Here is a 19,094-nt window from a genome sequence, read left to right on the forward strand (position 1 = left end):
CTGGTGGCATTCCTCAAATGTCTTCAGTCTTTAACTAAGGTAAGGAGTTTCACTTGTCTAGAGCTTCATCAAGTAGGCTAGCCTGGCTGGCAGCGAGCCCCAGGGACCTACCTGTCTCCCCTTCTCACCTTACCACCACTGTTCGTAGATTTGAACTCAGATCCTCATGCCTTTGAGACAAGTTTGCCCCCACCTCACCCCTTTTTAAAAGGAACTCTCTATGTACCAATTGTTTTCTAGGACCCTTCAAGCCAGGCCAGAGCCCCATTTACTCAATGCCACCTGCCCCACACCCCCATACATGCTGTTGGTCCCTCCGCCCACTCACATACAGAAATCAGCTCACTTGAAGCTTTTCAATCAACAAATGTTAGAATCCAGTGGGAAGGCAACACCGCTCACTGCGAGTCTACACTGATGGTCTCTAGCTCTCCCTTGCCTCACTCACAAATGCTTCCACAAACTCTTCATGGAGTTTAAAAAGACTAACTCACACACTCCTTGGCTGTGAGGAGTAAATGGGAGAATGAAATGATGACAATTCCACATCTACAACAAAAAGAGCCAGGCAGCTCGCTTCCTTCCTCACACTGGCTAAAGACTTGCACTTCATGGTCTCTCCTTTCAGTCAGAGCAACACCAGGGCAGAACCCTTCCCAACGCTCCTTACAGAGTCTCCTCCTGATGCTCTATTGCGCAGATGGGCTCACTTGGGAAACAAAGGCTGAGTGATCTCACCTGTGGTGGCTAATGCATGCCTCAGTCCAGCAGCAACACAGACAACCTTCTCTCTCAGGCACTGTCCAAAGAAAAGAACAGATTTAGTCTCAGAGTCATTCGTCTAAAACCTCTTCTGTAACTCATGTACAAACTCAATGCAGCTTGAAGCAGCCCCACCCAACATGCTCACACATAAAGGCTTTTATATCTATTGATGGATAAAATGTATATGTGTATGTGTGTGCATGCACACTTATGTCTGTGTGTGCACGCACACAGGAGCATGTGGGCATGGGCGTGTATATGTATATATATATATGTATATATGTGTGTGTGTGTGTGTATGTGTGGTGTTATGTATGCTTATATGTATGTGTGTGTGAGCACGGGGACATGTAGGCATGTGTGTGTACATATGTGTTGTGTGTATGTGTGTATATGCACACAAGGACATGTGGGCATGTGTATGTGTATATATATGTGTTGTGTGTACATGTGCATGCATGTATGTATGTGTGTTGTGTGTGTATGTTGTGTATGTGTGGTATGTGTGTATGTTGTATATGTGTGTATATATGTGTTATATATGTGTGTGTTGCGTGTGTATATGTGTGTGTGCACACAGGGACATGTGGGCATGTATATGTGTGTTGTGTATATGTGTGCATGTACACGTGGGAACATGTGGGCATGTGTATGTGTGTATATATGTGTTTTGTATGTGTGTGCACGCATGTATGTATGTGTATGTGTGTGTGTGTATGTGTTGCATGGACGTGAGTATGCGGATGCACATGGAGGCCAGAGGAAGACACTGGCTGCTCACTGTTTCAGCCAGGTTGGTGGCCATTGAATTCCCTCAGAGCTGGGCTGACAGGCATACACAGTCATATCTGGATTCTTAAAAATATTTATTTTACTTACTGTGTATGACTGTTCTTCCTGTATGTATGTATGTATGTATGTGTGCCACATGCATGCCTGGTGCCTGTGATGGTTGGCAGAGATATCAGATTCCATGGAAGTGTAGACACAAATAGTTGTGAGCTAGCATGTGGGTACTGGGAACTGAACCCAGGTCTTCAGCAAGAGCAACAAGTGAGGTGCACAGGCCCAGCAGTTAACAGCTGAGTCAGCTCTCTAGCCCCTACGGCTTGACTATTTTTGCATGAGTTCTAGAGATCCAAATCCAGGTTCTCATGCTTGCACAACAAGCACTCTTACCGCCGAGCCATCTCCCAGCCCTGTAAAATAACTTTTTAAAACATATCATATCAGAGCGCCACATTGTACTATCGTCTCAAAGGTAGCGGGGCGGGGACCTCCAAAGTCATCCAGTCCGATAGTTAGTAAACATTTCCTTTAAACAGACAAATACCATATGGTTCCTGCCACACAGCTCAGCTCTGTAACATCAAACAGCTACGTATGAGAAAGCATGGCTGTGCTCCAATACGACTTACATAGCAAGGGCTCTACCCTTCCCTTCTGACAGAGTCTCATACCTACCAAGGGTACAGCTCTTCCTTAGGTGCTCATTCAGCCCCTGCCCAGTACCTGCCTCCGGTCACACAGGACTCATCATGCCCCTGGGCTTACCTCTCCATCCTTGCAAACCTCCATGTATCTCTAGGTGGAGCCAAACCCAGCTGCCTTTAGCTTCTGACAAAGCTTTCCAAATATTTGAAGACAGTTGTCATGTCCTCTCTGCTACATCTTGTGGCAGTTTTAAAAATAGGTCCTCATATTCTTTGATACTACTCCCTTCAAGTCGCAGAGCGTGATTCCCCTCCCCTGTGTGGGCTGGCCTTAGTGACACACTTCTAATGGAAAGAATAAAGGAGCAGTGAGTCAGAGAGGGTGAGAAAAGGCACTGAGGCCTCCCTTAAGAAAGCCAGCTGCCAGATCTGAATAATCACACAGAGAGGCCCTCACAGCAAGGAACTGTGACTCTCACCAGAAGCACTGTCACTGCCTCAGTCCAGCCCATGGAGGCCTGTACACAGGCCTGGCTATGTCTTCACTGCTACCTTGTGAAAGACCAGCTCAGAGGTCTCATTCCTGACCCTCAGACGAGATGGGCTGATGCTTATCACACTACAGTGGATAACTAATGAACCCTCTAGACAGACAGCCCAGTTGCAGCAGCTGTCTCTGAGATTCCCACCTCTGAATTTGTTCTGGATTCCTTCTTCCCCTACGTCCTCATCTATCCCAGGCTTGCCTCAAACTCACCATGGAGTCAAAGATAAACTTGAGCTTCTGATCCCCCTGCCTCACCTCCCAAGTACTGGGATTAAATGCATGCACCACCATATCCAGTTTATGTTAGGGATTACACTAAGTACTTCCCAGATGCTGGGCAAACACGCTACCACCTGAGCTACACTCCTGGCCCTCAATCTCTCTAAGGAACAGTGTAAAGGCAGAGAGTGAGTCTTATTGGCCATTATGCCCAGAGCCTGTGCACCAATGCACAAAAGAATTCATCACACCCGATGTAGTCTGACCAACATAAAGAGGACTCTGGCCTCCCTTCTAGAGACTCTATTTCTGACAGTGGAGTTTCCAATCACATGAGCCTTGGGCAGAATAAAATCTAGCTACTAATATAGTTTATGTAGATGACTCTTCTTTCCTATTTTCCTTTCTTTTTTCTAAAAATACCCCACAGGCCAGGCCCATCTCCGTGTGTTCTTACCTTATAGTCGCCACTCCACTCCCCCCCATACCAGGCCCATACTTCCATCTTTTCCTCCTATTCCAGCCTGACCACTTGCTGGTGGCATCCAAGACCTTCTTTTTTATGCTTCCACACACATGTCCACACTATTCCTTTGGTCTAGAATGTTCTTCTTTGGCACCTGTTCTGCATGCTCCTATCCCAAGCCAGGGAAAACCTCAGCTCAATTCTAAGAGTTAGCTGCTAAGCTTCCTGTTAGGCAGAAGTCCAGTTTTTCCTTGGGACTATACAAGCATCGTGATTCTATCATGACAATAACACTGCATGTATTTATCATGTGTCACTAAATTATAACTCTCTCAGGTGGTAAAACGGGTCCTAACCACTAGTGTCCTCGATACCTACATCCAGTGCCTACACATGGCAGCTGCCGTCACAAATGGAGTCTCTGCCTCTTCTTACTCCCATTGCTATACGGTAGACAGCTTGTCAAAGTGTTCTGTTACTATGTCATCCAGCATATTTTAACCATTGTTCCTTCCTGTCTTCTTTAATTATATCAACTATAATTAAACTAAATTAATTATAACATGTGTAGGTTCTTACAAGGCCACCTATTTGCACCTGGGAGTTACAATGGAGCCCCAGAGCTCTGTAGAACTAGACTTGTATACAGGCTTTGGGAACCTTTACCCCCAAGTAACAGGCTACGGGGGCGGCAACTGAACTCCACGAGACAACAGAAACAGACTCAAACTGTCCAATGAGAACGCATCTCCCAGCCCTCAGAGTATAGGGATTAGTCGGCAGCAGGGGTGAATTTCATTGAGGTAGTAAAATTTATTCTGAGTTCAGTATATTCCTGAAACTTTTCCTATTCACATCAGGACCACTTACAATACTGTGCTTTCCCTGCCCCGACTTGACAAAAACTAGAATCATATGGGAAAATGGAATCATGATTGAGAAAAAACTTCCATAAGACTGGCCTGTAGGCAAGTCAGTAGGACATTGTCTTGATTAGCAACTGATGGGGAGAGCCCAGTCCACTGTGAGCGGTGCCACTCCTAGACAGCGGGTCCTGGGAGGTAAAGGAAAAGCAACAGAACATGAAGCTGAAAGTGAGCCAGGAAGCAATGTTCCTCCACACCTCTGCTTCAGTTCCTGCCATCAGGTTCCTGCCTTAAGTCTGTACCTTGACCCTCCTCAGTGATGAAGTGTGACCTGGGAGTTGTAAGACAAGGTAAACCCTTTCCTCCCTACGTTATTTTGAATTATGATGTTATCACAGCAATAGAAAGCAAAGTCAGACACACATAAATTTCATAAACCTGTACTATGGGATGTCATGAAAAGAGCCCCAAACAACGCTGAAAGTCCTCTTTTCCATCTGCTCTCAGCCATGGCCAGCGCTACTCACTGACACTAAACGCATGCATGTGATCAGACTCAAAGCAACCCGTAAATTATGCACAGAGTTCAGAGCCCCAGTACAAAATATCAAGTGGGAAATACCTTACTCACAAATGTTTTATTTGTCTTTATATAAACAACAATAGCTTGGGCAGATTAAATTAGTTTTAAAAGTTTCTAAGGTGAGGTGGGGTGTGGTTATGCGTCTGTTACCACCATGGGAGGTGGAAGCAGGGGAATCAGGAGTTCGAGTCCACTCTTAGTTACATAACATGTTTGAGGGCAGCCCAGGCTACATGAGACTCTGTATTTTTAAAAAACAAGAATCAAGATTATTAGAAAGAAGCTCAGTAGTTAAAAGCACTGGCTGTTCTTCCAGAGGACCTGGGTTCAGTTCTCACCACCCACATGGGGGCTTACAACTGTCTATAACTCAACTTCCAATATCCAATGCCTTCTTCCGGCCCCCATGGTTCACAGACATACACATAGGCAAGACATCCATATACATAAAATGAAAATAAGTAAGTCTTTTTTTTTAAATACTAAAATTTGAAAATAGTGCATGGAGTCACACAAAAGGCCACATGTTATACAACTGTATTTCTATAAAATGGCTAGAACACATAAATGCACACACGAGGTAGACAGGTGGCCACCAGGGACTGGGGGAGGGGAAGACAGGAAGCCACTGCTACTGAGTGTAGACTTCCTTTTGGCCAAATGTTGTAACTTAGATAATGACTGTGGCGGCTACTTCTGAGAACAAACTGAGGAACACTGATGTATACATTTCAAAGAAATAAATTCAACAGTATCTGAGGCATATCTCAATAAAGTTTTTATTTAAAACTTAATTTCAGAGGCAGAGGCAGGTGGATTTCTGAGTTCGAGGCCAGCCTGGTCTACAGAGTGAGCTCCAGGACAGCCAGGGCTACACAGAGAAACCCTGTCTCGAAAAAAAAAACAAAAAAAACAAAAAAAAAAAAAAAAACAAAAAAAAAAACAAAAACAACAAAAAAAAAACAAATAAAAACTTAATTTCAGCTGTTTACTTGTTTTTAAGTGGGGCTTTTATAAAATTTTATAAAAATATATGACATTTCTGCAGGACCTTCCTGGACTACCATTTACAAAATCTACTGTCTTTTTTTTTTTTTTTTAAATCTCTCTGTGTGTGTGTGTGTGTGTGTGTGTGTGTGTATGTGTATGTGTGTGATATATGTCTAAGTATGTAGGTCTGAAAATGTTGGCATCCACCTTTCATGCATGTGGCGGTCAGAGGACACGGTCTCTCCCTTTCACTTTGTTTTCGCCAGCCAAGCTCTCTGTTTGGTTGTCCCCAGCTGTAAATAGATTCTGGAGACCCAAACCAAAGCCTTCATGATTGCATAGCAAGTGCTTTACCCCTTAAGCCAACTCCCCAGACCCCAGACTTAGTGTCTTGAGGCAAATCGCATCTCTTTGGCCCTGTTTGTAACACAGCTCCCATGATTAATGATGCGCATGTAAGGTGCATCTCTACTGCCTTCGTTCATAAACTCTTATAACGTGCATGAAGAACAGATTCTCCTACACAGCAGTGATCCCCTCAAACTGATTTCTAACAAAAGAACTTATTTTCAACTCAAGTTCTACAACTCCGTGGGTCTTCAAGGACCTACCACCCAGTCTTTCATTATGGGTAAGGCTAAATGGAACAGCCTAGAAACAACAAAATAAAACTGAGATGTCCTCACCTCAATGACCTGGGGAACCACACATCTGTGAGGGCCATGTGGCACACCTAACTGACCAAAGGCATTGGATCCACATGACAGAACTTGACCTCTTTCTGCAAAACATAAGCATTTGGATTACAAATCTAAGAAGGGAGATGTCTGTGACCAATGGGAAAACAGCAGAGATCGTGTGCCCCAAAGTCTTCTGGCCACTTCTCTTCTTTTCTGGTAGATCACCAGTGTAGAACACTTAGCCCAGGGCCTACTACAGGAGTGAGAGAATGGCAGTGAATACCTAACCCCCATTTCACATTTCCACGCCACTTCCCAGGTTCCCATGGGACAAACTCTGTGCACTGTGATACTCTGGGCCTCCCTCCTTTCTGAATTTCCCCATACAATCGCCTGCATAGTCTGGGGAAATGGAGGGACATGTATGGCCTGGCATAGTACAGGTTTCCCCTGTAAGAGAGACACCATCCCTGGGCTAGTGCCCTGGTTTCTATAAGGAAGCAGGTTAAGTAAGCCAGTAAGCAGCACCCTTCCATGGCCTCTGCCATTCCCCTGCCTCCAGGTTCCAGGCCTCCTTGAGTTCTTGTCCTGACTTCTCTCAGTGAAGAACAGTGATGTGGAAGCAGAGGCCTAATAAACCCTTTCCTCTCCTAGTTGCTTTAGGTCATGGTGTTTCATGGGAGCAAACAGAAACCCTAACTAGGACACCTGGCACATTACTCATAACTCTAAAAGTCACTCCTGGCCACCTAGAGCAGGCACACAGTTCTCATGAACTTCGGGGACTCGAAATGACCACTTCAAAAGATCTAGTCCATCCCCAGTCTCTGACAAATGTATTCCAGCCTGGTTTCTTTTATAGTTAAAACTTTCTTTGTAACAGGCATCCTACAATTTCCCTACATGGCTATAGAGAACACCTGTGGTTTAAGGGTGGGGTGTTTGGGTGGAGGTGTTTAATTTATCTCTTAAAGGCACAGAGATTTTTATTTAATCAGGGTCCCCCACTGCCCTGTTTATCACCCAAAGCTTTGGTGGAGATATTTACCCAAGAGTGAACTTACCTGTGAGCATGATGGTGAAATCCCAGCCACAGGCCACCTGTCGGATGGGACAACCAAAGAGAGGCTTACAGATGGTAAAACACAGAACTTCCTCTGTGTGACCAAGCCCCAACTGCCCATCTTTATTCAGGCCACAAACAAAAAGACCTCCTCCATCTGCAAATCAGAAAGCTGCCTGTTAGAGCCCACATGGAGAGCCACAACTGCCAAAGTAAGAAAGAGTTACCATGAATTACTTGGAGCCATAGACAAAAGGCTTCTTGCCCATGTTAATGTTAATATTAATGTGTGCTAATATGTTCTGGAACCAAAGACATCAGGCCAAGGGTCTCAAATCTAATGTATAAATAGAAACTCTCAGCTCCATAATCAGTGCCAAACAATCACCAAATTGGAGCATCTACTTCTCCACAAGAAAACCAACACCAACTCAATACTTAGACTGTGCCAAGAGCTGTCCCAAGAGCTGAACATGCAAGCCCTTTCCTGACATGTCTATACTTTGAAAGGTCCATAGGGATAGCTTAATTTTAAATTGTTTTTAAGGTGATTTTAATGTAACAATAATTCACATATAATAGAAACTTGGGCATTGTTACTTTATATCGGTACAACTGTATAGTTTCTATAATTTCTTTACAAAGGGAGAGAGGAGTCCATGGAGACATGAATACCAAAGCCCTGTAACAGCCCTAATACAGCCCTGAAAATGCCTTGAGTTCATCTACTGATATCATACCCACAGGACAGGTGAAGAAAAAAATGAGTGTGCTGTTTAGCGTTCACTATCAAACTTGACACAACCTAGAATCGCTTGGAAGGAGCATCCTAGTGAGAAATGATCCAGAGCAGGTTGGTTTATGAGCGTGTCTGTGGATTGTCCTGACTATTAATTGAGATAGGGATGCCCCATCTGAACATGGGCACTACATCTCACAGGCTGGACCCTTCACTGTGAGAAAGCTGGCTGAGTACAAGCAGCAAGCAGGCAAACATGCCTTTGTTTCTCTTTCTGCTCTCCACCGTGCAGGTGATGCTCCAAGTCCCTGCTTTAACTCCCTGCAATGTTGCAAGGTTAGTAGAATATTCAGTCAAATAGAGCTCTTCTCCCCCAGATGCTTTTGGTCAGGCATTTTATCGCTGCAACAGAAGTATAAGGAGAACACTGTGGTCCAGGGAGATTCTTTGCCAACGCTGTGGAGCTAAGGAGCCACAGAATGGGCATCTGAGCCCTGGGAGTTTGACATCACAGATCCCGTTCTTAATCATCCTTCCCTGAGCTGAAGCATGTGTGGCACCCAGGCTCAGCACTCTCTGAACTAGGCACAATTTAAGGACAAGGTAAGGTTCTTGATCAAAACGGGTATTTCACCTACTTGCAGAGGCTTCAAAGTGAAACTTAAAACAGGTTGTTACATGTCTACCAATTCACTTTATAACCTGAAGCCTTCCTCTCTGAGCCTCATTTGTATGTGGGGGTAAGGAGCAAGATCTTTAAAGAACTCAGAAGTTCATGCTCTGACAAGCTACAATCCCCTTAATGGTTATTTGGCTCTTTCACAAAAATAAATACTGCTCTCTGAGAAATACAAAAGACAAATGGATGGCAAGGTAACATCCAAGGGGGAAAATATCTCAATACAAAAGTGAGTGGCTATCCATTTGTGAGGAGAATTACCTGTGACAACTACAGAATGCCCTCCTCCTCCTGTGACACTCTTGATACACCCAGGTTTACAGAAGTCACTCAGTTGCTGGGGCAGAAACACATCTTCCTTATGTCCAAGACCAAGTTGCCCATAGCTGTTTGCACCCTAGGGATAAAATACAACAAGGATGAGAAGCCCCCAGATGTCAGCATCCATCTTCCCTGTCAGTCTCCCTGCCCTGACACACTTCCCAGAGCCCATGGCATTTCAATACCCATTCTCAGGAGGCTGTCTTGGGCAATCTGTGTTGAAAAAAACCAGGCCCATCTGTGAGCATCATGATTTCAGAGGAGTCCTTGACATTCAGAATCACGTGTTTCACCTTTCCCTTCAGGTATACAACCTAGTTTCCTTTGTGTTGCTGGGAGAAGGGACCAAAATTGATTTAGGGAAGGAAAGGGTTTGTTGTAGCTTACACTTCCAGGTCATAGTCCATCAATGAGAGAAAGGGCAGGCACTCGAACAGAAGTCATGAAGAACACTAACTGTTCGCTCCATGAACTCTCTTATACAGCCCAGGTCCATCAGCCATAGTGCCACCCACAGTGGACTGGACCTTCCACAACAATCTATCAATCAAGATAATCTCTCGGCTGGGCAGTGGTGGTGCACGCCTTTAATCCCAGCACTTGGGAGGCAGAGGCAAGTGGATTTCTGAGTTCGAGGCCAGCCTGGTCTACAGAGTGAGTTCCAGGACAGCCAGGGCTACACAGAGAAACCCTGTCTCGAAAAAATAAAAAAAAAAAAAAAAAAAAGATAATCTCTCACAGGCCAATATGATTGAGGCTTTCAACTGACATTTCTCTTCCCAGATGAGTCCATGTTGTGTCACATGGACAATAAAAACCAACCAAGACTCAACTGCCTTTGGGAATCAGCCCAAGGATCCCCTCTGATAAAAGCTATTTATCTAGGAAAGCTAGGAAAAAGAAAGATTAAAGGTAAGGATGGAGTGGGGGCAGGGGGGAGTAGCAGGAAACACTCTGGGGTTCGCTTTGCCTCCCCACCTGCATCCTCACTAGGAAGCAGTGACTTTTCTGTATTCAGTTAGCTAAGGATACAGTGTCCCGAGGCCTCATCATTTCATCTGTCCAGAGCAAAAGCTGGACAATGATCTCTAAAGGGCCTTTCCAAGTATAGCATTTGACAACTCTAAGATTCAGATCCCCCGGTGGACTCACACTATCAAGTCCATACATGGTACAGGTACAGGCGTAGAGCAGAGCGATAAAAGTGCTTGCCTAGCATGTCCAAGTTCCTAGGTTCAATCCCTAGCACCGGAAGGAAAAAAGTCTCTTATCTGAAATCCTTACAGCTAGGTAACAGGCCCAGAAAAGAATTCAACATGTACACAAGTATATATCAGAAAGATGCTGTAAAGACAGAGGCCATGGCCGGGCGGTGGTGGCACACGCCTTTAATCCCTGCACTTGGGAGGCAGAGGCAGGCGGATTTCTGAGTTCGAGGCCAGCCTGGTCTACAGAGTGAGTTCCAGGACAGCCAGGGCTACACAGAGAAACAGTAACATCTCAGTAACAAAAGGTACAAACACAATAGTGAACAGACACTGTAAAGGGCCTAATGCTCACCCACAAGGAGAATTATCTCAGTACTTCAGAAAGTCTTATCTCTTCAAGTATCTACTCCCAAGCTGATTCTTTCGGAGGTGAGGAGTAGAGCCATTTAAATACTAGGTTTGTGTGTGTGTGTGTGTGTGTGTGTGTGTGTGGTTTGTTTTTTGGTTTTTTGGTTTTTTTAAGGGCACATAAATGAGAACACTTGGCTTAAAATAACTACCAAGGGCTGGAGAGATGGCTCAGCGGTTAAGAGCACAGACTGCTCTTCATCTCTTCCAGAGGTCCTGAGTTCAATTCCCAGCAACCACATGGTGGCTCACAACCATCTGTAATGGGGTCTGATGCCGTCTTCTGCTGTGTCTCATATACATAAAATAAATAAATCTTTTTAAAAAAAAAAAAAAAAACTACCAAGGTATGAATGCAAAACACACACTTAATGAAATCACCCCACCTCTTGGGTATTTCTAGCCACCTTGAGTTGCAGAACTCCAAGATAAAGAATGAGCTTTGTGGGGAGCACAGGTCAAGAGGGTCTTCTGAACAATAAACAGACCTAAGTGTGTCTCTGCACACATGACAGGCACCCTTAGTCCTCACAACTAAGGAGCATTCACATTCACTTTACAGAGGAAACTCAAGCCTGGGGAGGCAAGTAATGATCCGTAGTCACACAATTGGATGAGGGAGTTAGAAATCCATTTCTTTAGCTCATACTGTGTCCATAAGAAAACAGATATGTATGGGGAACCAGCCCAGAGGTTAAGTCACATGACTCTAGGCCAGCACTTCTCAAAATGTGAGTTGTGGCCCCTTTGGCAAAACTCTGTCTCCAAAAATATTACATTACAATTCATAACCATAACAAAACTACAGTTATGAGGTAGCAATAAAAATAATTTTCTGGTTGGGGGTTACCAAGATCACAGCATCAGCAAGGTTGAGAATCCTGGCTCTTGCCTATTGCTCACGCCCATAGCTTTATCCCCCTTCTCTTCTTTGTGTCATTCCTTGGCACTACAGAGAGCATTGCTGGCTTCACTGATCTACCTCTTCTAGAAAGTCACCCCATGAAGGCAGGGACTTGGTCTTATAGCTATTCTCCTAACCCTAACACTGCACTGGCAGACTGTAATGTCAAGCATAAGTTCTCCACCCTGGAATGCAACATTGTTTAATGCACTGTCAAATACCACTGTAGAGTGCAACACTGTTGCATAGAGTGAACCAGAGAGTATGTGTTGGGGTTTCTATCTTCTCCAGCTACTCCAGTACCAGGCTTGCAGGCTGCTAAACACCTGAGAGCAAAGCCAGGCTACAGCAATCCCGGGTTCATGATATGTATCCATTTCTGTGGTGCAATAAAGGGCCCTAAACCCAGGATAAAGCTGAGTAAAGGAAAATTTAATACACCCTATGACAATTGCATACCTTCCTTCTTTACAAAGGATTCTAACAATGTGCACACACATACATACACATACAAACATACACACATACACACACACACACACACACACAACCATCCACTTGGGAGAAGATGGAATGTGTCCCTCCAAAATGTCTATGTCAAAGCCCTAACCTCTGACATATCAGAATATGACTGTATTTGGAGACACAACCTTTAAAGAGGTAATTAAAGTTAGATGATGAGACTATAGTCCAGTCTGTCTAGTTTCTTCCTAAGACACCAAAGATGCCCACGCGCAAAGAAACAGCCACCTGAGGAGGCTCCAGAGAAACGAAAAGTGCCCACACCTTAATCCTGGACGTGCAACACCGAGAAAATACATTTCTATTGCTTAAGAACCCAGCCTGTGGTGTTTTATCATGACAGTGGAGGCCAACTAATACAGGCACCCCGATTACACAGCAGGAAGAATACCCCAGCAGGACTCCAAACACACTAGTAAAGTGAAGTTGAGTCCTGTTCTGTCTCTCCATTCAAGGCCACAGCTGAAAGCCTTTTTCTACCAGATATTTTTCCTCTGTCCAAAAAGAGAGCAGTATCCCGGCTGAAAAATGACAGCGACACATTCATTTACTAACCCCGACAACCCCCTGCTGACCCTAGCTCAAGCGCTACTTCAAGGAGTTGAGCCAGAAAGCCAGGCCAAGCCATGCTCTCCTTTCTGACAGCCTTACACTCAACAAGTGTAAGGTATATAGATAAATTCTAATTTTGGCAAAAACATAGGAATAGGAAAAACATAGGAACTGGGAATAGCTATGTATTTCCCAAACATTAACAGACGGCTGTGCACATAGGTATTCATTCATTCGTTTTATTCATTCATTCATCCGTTCATTCATTCATTCATTATTTAGTCCACAAATATTTCCCTGGGGTCTACAAGATGCCAGGCACCAAGAGAGACAATGTGAACACCACTGGCTCAGTACTCACTCTCAGAACACCTCCGCTGTAGTCAAGGAGACTGCCGTTAAAAAAATCATGCATTCGATTACAATTTTGGTATTTAATACTAAGAACAGCAACATCCAACATATGCTTGCTGTCACGAATTCCCCCACGCTCGTGAGTATAAAACATCCTCTCCAGTCACACGGAAGGATGACCATAGGTCTCTCAAAGTGCAGTGTCAAACCTGCCCAGCCCAGACTTCCACAGCCCCAGAAAAGATCCAGTCACAGCCGAGTAACAGCAAATATGCAGGGTCTGCGCCTCACGCCGCCACACTCCACAGGCCTCACATCCACAGGAGGCTCCCCAGGGTGATGGCGCTAGAAAGGAGCCTTCCATCCTCCAGGCGAAAGGAAGGTTAGATGACACAGGTGGCCCCACGAGCTCTAGGACCAAGGGATCTCTCTGCCAAGCCTCCACGCTGTCTTCCTAGGCAGTCTGGCCGCCAAGGGCTTTCCCAGATGCTCTGCTCTGGAGGCAGGGTCCTCCCGAAGTGCTTCAGTCCCACCAGTCCTCATCCCACAGCTAGCAGTAGGCCCCGCAGGCATCGCGAGGAGACCCTCCCTCCGCACCCTCTCCTCCTTGCCGCAGCCCAGGGTCCTCCAACCCAAGACCCTGGCTTGGGCGGCCGCCTCCCAGCTGCCCGCCACCCACGCAGACGCCGAGAGCTCCCGGGTCTCCGCGCCCCCGAGTCTCTGCCCTAGCCCGGGGGCGGAGCCACGTACCCAGGCGAAGAGCACGGCAGCTGCAGAGACAGCCTCGGAGGCGCAGGACTCCCGCGCCATGCACACGCTCCGCCGGCGCTTCCGGGAGGGCTGACGCGGGGCGGGGTCTCGGAGGCCAGGGGGCGGGGCGAGTCCGGGAGCTGGGCGCTGCCAGCGGGACGGAGGCGGGGTAAAGTTAGGGATTAGGCGGGGCCAGTGGGACTGAAGCAAGCTGTGGCTGGGTATGGTCCTGCCCCGGGGCGCAAGGACTCAACCAAAGCACTGTCAGACCTCACCTCGCGACCGCCAGGGAACACACCCGCAGGAGCCTTACTACACCCACACTCATAATTCTGCACCATGTTCAATAATCCAGAAAGCTCGTCACTTGCCCCACGCTGCCCAGAGCAGATGACCTGACAGGGATGCCACAGCACGGTGGGAAGGGACCTGAGCTAAACATGGGAAGGGTCCAGTCCTGAGTCTTTCCGAAGCTACCTTGACCCGTTTCTCTATGCATCTGGGTACAGTGTTAGCCTTCCACTGAGGAAACCCACTCCTGGCGACACAGCTGGGGCTGGCTATTGTCTGATGTGCCCTTGCATTCTCCCTACTCTCTGTAACACTCCCCCTCCCGCCCCGCACTATCTGCCCTAATTCTGATCACCAGCATAGGTAATTCCTCATCCAAGATAGATTTTCATATAATAAGGCTTTTTATCAACGTTGTCATAATGTTGGTGGGAGTTAAATAGTACAATGTGCCATTGTGCACGGTGCGGGGGGGATGGAATTTGGAATCTGGAAGGAGAATAAAAGATCATGTCCCATTTAAGGTGATGATCTGCATTCGTAGCCCTGGCCGCTCTGCAGACAGGTCTCAGGGCCTTGTCACCCTGTCCTCCTAGGCCCTCACATTGAAAAGTGTCTCGCGGAAGCTACTGTCCAGGTCTTACCTGTTCATGCCACTGACATTTACTGCCTGCTGTATCTTGTGAGGGCAGCGCCCCTGGTCTTTTCTCCTCCAGACTGTGGTTTCTTGAAAAGATGGTGGTGGTGCTTAGAAAGATAGAGACAAGCCAGGCAAAGCTGCTCTTACTCCGGAAGCCATGAGAGATTCCCATGTGCCGTTCACTAGTTCACTGTTGCCACTCTGACCACTTCTTTCAAGCCTGATGTGATAGGAAGTCACAACAGGGTGTAATAGGAAGGCCTCTCACCAGCAGGTCCCAAAGCAATAAATGCCAATAACTTGCACATTGTACGGTAAGATAGATTTGTGTGGGCCTTTGCATGCTGTCACAGTCTCTGTGTTTTCCAGACAAAATCCCAGCACTGAGGATGAAAAGAGGGCACAAAGACCCATCCCTGATGAAGAAGCTATTTGTTATTGATACTTCATGGGAAAAAGAAAACCAGTTTTCTCCCATGTAATGAACTGGGCATATCAATAACCCTCCTGGGTAGGTCCCATGCTCAGAAATAGCTGACCAACACAAAACAGGCTCCATGTTTCATGTGTGTGTGTTTTTTTTATTGTCCTTGTTATGGTGGGTTTTGTCTCTTTGGGTTTTGTTTCAATTTTTCTTGTTGGAGGTGTTGAGAGAGAACATGAGGAAGGTGGGGAAGACCCAGGAGGACTTAGGGAAGGGGAAAATACAATAAAAATATATTGTATAATTTTAATAATGTTTAAATATAATAAAAAATAAAGTAAGGTAGGAGAAGCCAAACCAGAACCTGTAATGCAGGTATCTAGAAATCTGGGTGGATTCCTGCCTAAGAGATGAGAGATGCTGAAAGCAATCTCGACAGGATAGTTAATTGATCACTATTATATCAGTGTGACAGTATGATGTGAATCCCACCCATCTCAAGCCCAAGGAAAGATGCTGCAGGAGGACCAAGAAATCATTCAGACTGGAGGATTTCTTATGATATAATAGCTAACCACCAGACAGGGTTGATATCTGGTCAGAGAGAGCTGGAGACTGTGGGAGTTCTGTAAAAGTCAGCATAAGCACATTGGCAGAGTCTTTGACACTGTTGGAGAGAATCTATAGTGATCAAATGACACCATGGAACAGTTGGCCACCAGATTCCCAGCGAATGATGGAGATGAAATCCATAGCCCAGTCAGAGAAAGACACCATTATCAAGAGATACTGAGGCCTTGTAAACCACCCAAAAGACCGTGAACTGATACTATGAACAAGAGCAGAAAAGGCTGGTACCAACCCACAGCACTCAGTCTAAGGGGAAACTTTCCTGCTTCTTCCAGCTGCCTGCATCCTGTCACCACAGGTCCTCAGAGAGACCAAGCACTGCAGTCCACTCATCTCCCAGCGAATGGGAGACGGGTGTAAGGAAATAAACTAATGAACTGTAGTCTCAGTCCTAGAGGAGGAAGATGGCCCTGATCTTAAAGTTTGAGGTTTCTATTACTTAGTACAAAACTTCTTTTGTGGTACTTCCCATGGAACCCAAGGCATTTATACAGGAGAGAATTCTAACACTGAATACATCCTTAACCAAGGATGGAACCTTTAAAATAAGGGGGTAGGTTCCCTGAGGTTTCACTGAAAGTGCAAAGAAGAGCCAGTTACAGTGTTACCAGTTTTATTTATTAGAATTTGAGAGGTGGGGTGGTTTAAATGGAAAATGTCCCCATAGAGTGTGTTTGAACCCTTGGTCTCCACTTGATGGCACCATTGGGGGAAGCCACGGAGTTGACAGAACCAAGGTACAGCATCCAAAGCCAGGCGCTGCTTCTGACAGAAAGATTACCAATCCGCTGACCAGTTCTCCCAACTAGAAAAGCTGTCGGAAAGTATCTTTTTAACTTTAACTTTGTATAGATTCTTTGTGAGTTTCACATTACGCACCTCAATCCCACCCATCTCCCCATCCCTTTGTATCTTCCCTCTGCCCTTGCAACCTTCCCCCAGAAAGAAAATAAAACTCAAAAATAAAAATAAACCAAACAAAGCATAAAACATATCCTTGTCATGAAAGCTGCAGTGTGTCACAGTGTGTCACACAGTATACCCCTTTGTCCACCCGTCTTTACTTGCAAATGTTCATTGCAATGAATCAGTTGGCCTGGTTTGGGGCCTTTGGCTTCTGCTACACCATCAACACTGGATCCTCACTGGGACTCCTCTCAGGTACCCTGTTGTTACTCTGTGTCGTGGGGATCCTGCACCTTCTGTAAAGCCAGCCCTTTCCCACGCTCCAGCAGTTCATAGATGATGGCATGAGCCAACTCAAAGCCCTGGGTCTCAGCCTATGTGGTAGCTGAGTTGGCCAGCCTGCCAGCTCTCCCACACCCACACCACCAGGATGAGCTCTCCCGAACTGCCTCAGCTAACGCACACAATGCTGCAGTGGGCAAGGGGTAAGGTCAGCTCTCCAGCTCTCATACTCTCAGGGCCAGCTCACCCACACCCATGACACGGAGATCCAGCTCTACTGTGCTACCCAGCGGAGGAGCAGGGCTCACTCTCCCAAGTGCTGCAGCTGGTGAGGGACAGGGCCAGCTCTCCAGCTCTCATGACCCCAAGGCCAGCTCTCCCAACTGAACCAGGTGGCAAGGGGCAAGGACATGAAGTGCATTACCCCTGTGACCATAACCTAGGAGTGTGAGAGCCATCTTCTCTATGTTCATACCCCTAGGGCCACTTCACCCACACCCCTGCCATCAGGGCCAGCTCTACTCTGCTGCCTATATGAGGTGCAGGGCCCATTCTTCTGCGTTCTGCAGCCAGTGAGGGTCAGAGCCAACTCTCAGGAAAGATTTTTTACATATATTTCAAGTCATTAGAGAGCTTTCAAAGCAACAGAAATTCAGGGGGCTGTGACAAGAAGACAAAAAATTATACCAGGCCCTCTTCCTTTCCTTGAAGCACCTGCTCATTAGCCGGCAATGACTAGGAGGCTAAGAATCTGGGTTGAGAGCAGCAGTTGTGACATTTAGGTGGGACCTCTAAAGGGCTGCACATTGACAACAGAGGTGACCTGGAAGTAGGCCAGCCTCACCAAGCTGAAGCTTGGCTTCTCATTGGCTCCATCCACGGCTGGACCAAGAAGATCTTCCCATGCTGTAATAAGCACACTGCCTGCAGGACACAGCAGTCATTCTCTCTGGAGGAAGACAGAATCATCCAGAAGCTGCCGGGGAGTCTTACTTAAAACAGTTGTCATTAATGTTTCTTTTACATGTAGAAATTAAGATATTGGAGTTCAGAAGACGGCATCAGACCCCCTGGAGCTGGAGTTAGAGGCAGATGTGGGTGCCATGACTCAAACTCAGGTCCTCTGCAGGAGAAGTGAGTACAGTCAACTGATGAACAGTCTCTCAGCCCCATGAATCTGCTTCTTACAGAGCCTTCTCATGACATAATTTTCTCCAGTCACTCAGCGCAGGAGACAAAGCTCATGTTGGGCGGGAGAGGGGGAGGAGGGACATGAGAGGGGAGAGGGGAAGCCGGGCAGTGGTGGCGCACGCCTTTAATCCCAGCACTTGGGAGGCAGAGACAGGCGGATTTCTGAGTTCGAGGCCAGCCTGGTCTACAGAGTGAGTTCCAGGACAGCCAGGACTACACAGAGAAACCCTGTCTCGAAAAACCAAAAAAAAAAAAAAAAAAAAAGAGGGGAGAGGGGAAACCTTCCCAAGAAGTACAAGAAGTAGTGATGGTAGCCAGGTGTGCTCGGCTTAATGGAGTTCATAACCACACACTTTAAAGAAGCAGAGTGACATATAGTTTTTATTTTATATTTTATGTTTTCTCTTTTTTTTAATGTTTTAAAGAGGTATACAAAGTAATGGGTTCCATTGTGGCATTTTCATACTTTTGTTGTGCCTCCCCCCCCCCCCCCCCCCCCCCCCCCCCCGGCTGATTCTTGGTACCAACCATCACCACTGCTAGGGGCTCTAAACTAGTAACATTGTGAACATAAAAGTGAAACTGTTTTTAATGTGAGTTTAACAAAAAAAAATTGCAAGAGGGGGGGCACAAAAAATGGCTCAGCAGGTAAAGAGCCTGACAACTGGAGTTTAATTCCTG

At 46.2% G+C, this 19,094-nt stretch overlaps 1 protein-coding gene across 7 annotated transcripts in view; it reads right to left on the reverse strand.

Annotated features, from left to right (window-relative positions):
* Sergef (secretion regulating guanine nucleotide exchange factor) overlaps positions 1-14,149 on the reverse strand; it is a 199,607-nt gene extending 185,458 nt beyond the window's left edge. For all 7 annotated transcript variants that reach the window (XR_013110562.1, XM_076934607.1, XM_076934604.1 and 4 more), the window contains exons 1-5: positions 14,050-14,149; positions 9,292-9,427; positions 7,614-7,769; positions 6,556-6,650; positions 739-799 (exon numbers count right to left, since the gene is read on the reverse strand). Coding sequence is in view for 6 of the 7 variants with exons in the window: in XM_076934607.1 (XP_076790722.1) it covers positions 739-799; positions 6,556-6,650; positions 7,614-7,769; positions 9,292-9,427; positions 14,050-14,109 (508 nt within the window). In the remaining variant the exon portion in view is untranslated. The remainder of the gene's footprint in view (positions 1-738; positions 800-6,555; positions 6,651-7,613; positions 7,770-9,291; positions 9,428-14,049) is intronic.
* Between the last annotated feature and the right edge of the window lie 4,945 nt (positions 14,150-19,094).

The sequence above is a fragment of the Arvicanthis niloticus genome, chromosome 1 (genome assembly GCF_011762505.2).
Source record: "Arvicanthis niloticus isolate mArvNil1 chromosome 1, mArvNil1.pat.X, whole genome shotgun sequence".
Classification (NCBI taxonomy): Eukaryota; Metazoa; Chordata; class Mammalia; order Rodentia; family Muridae; genus Arvicanthis; species Arvicanthis niloticus.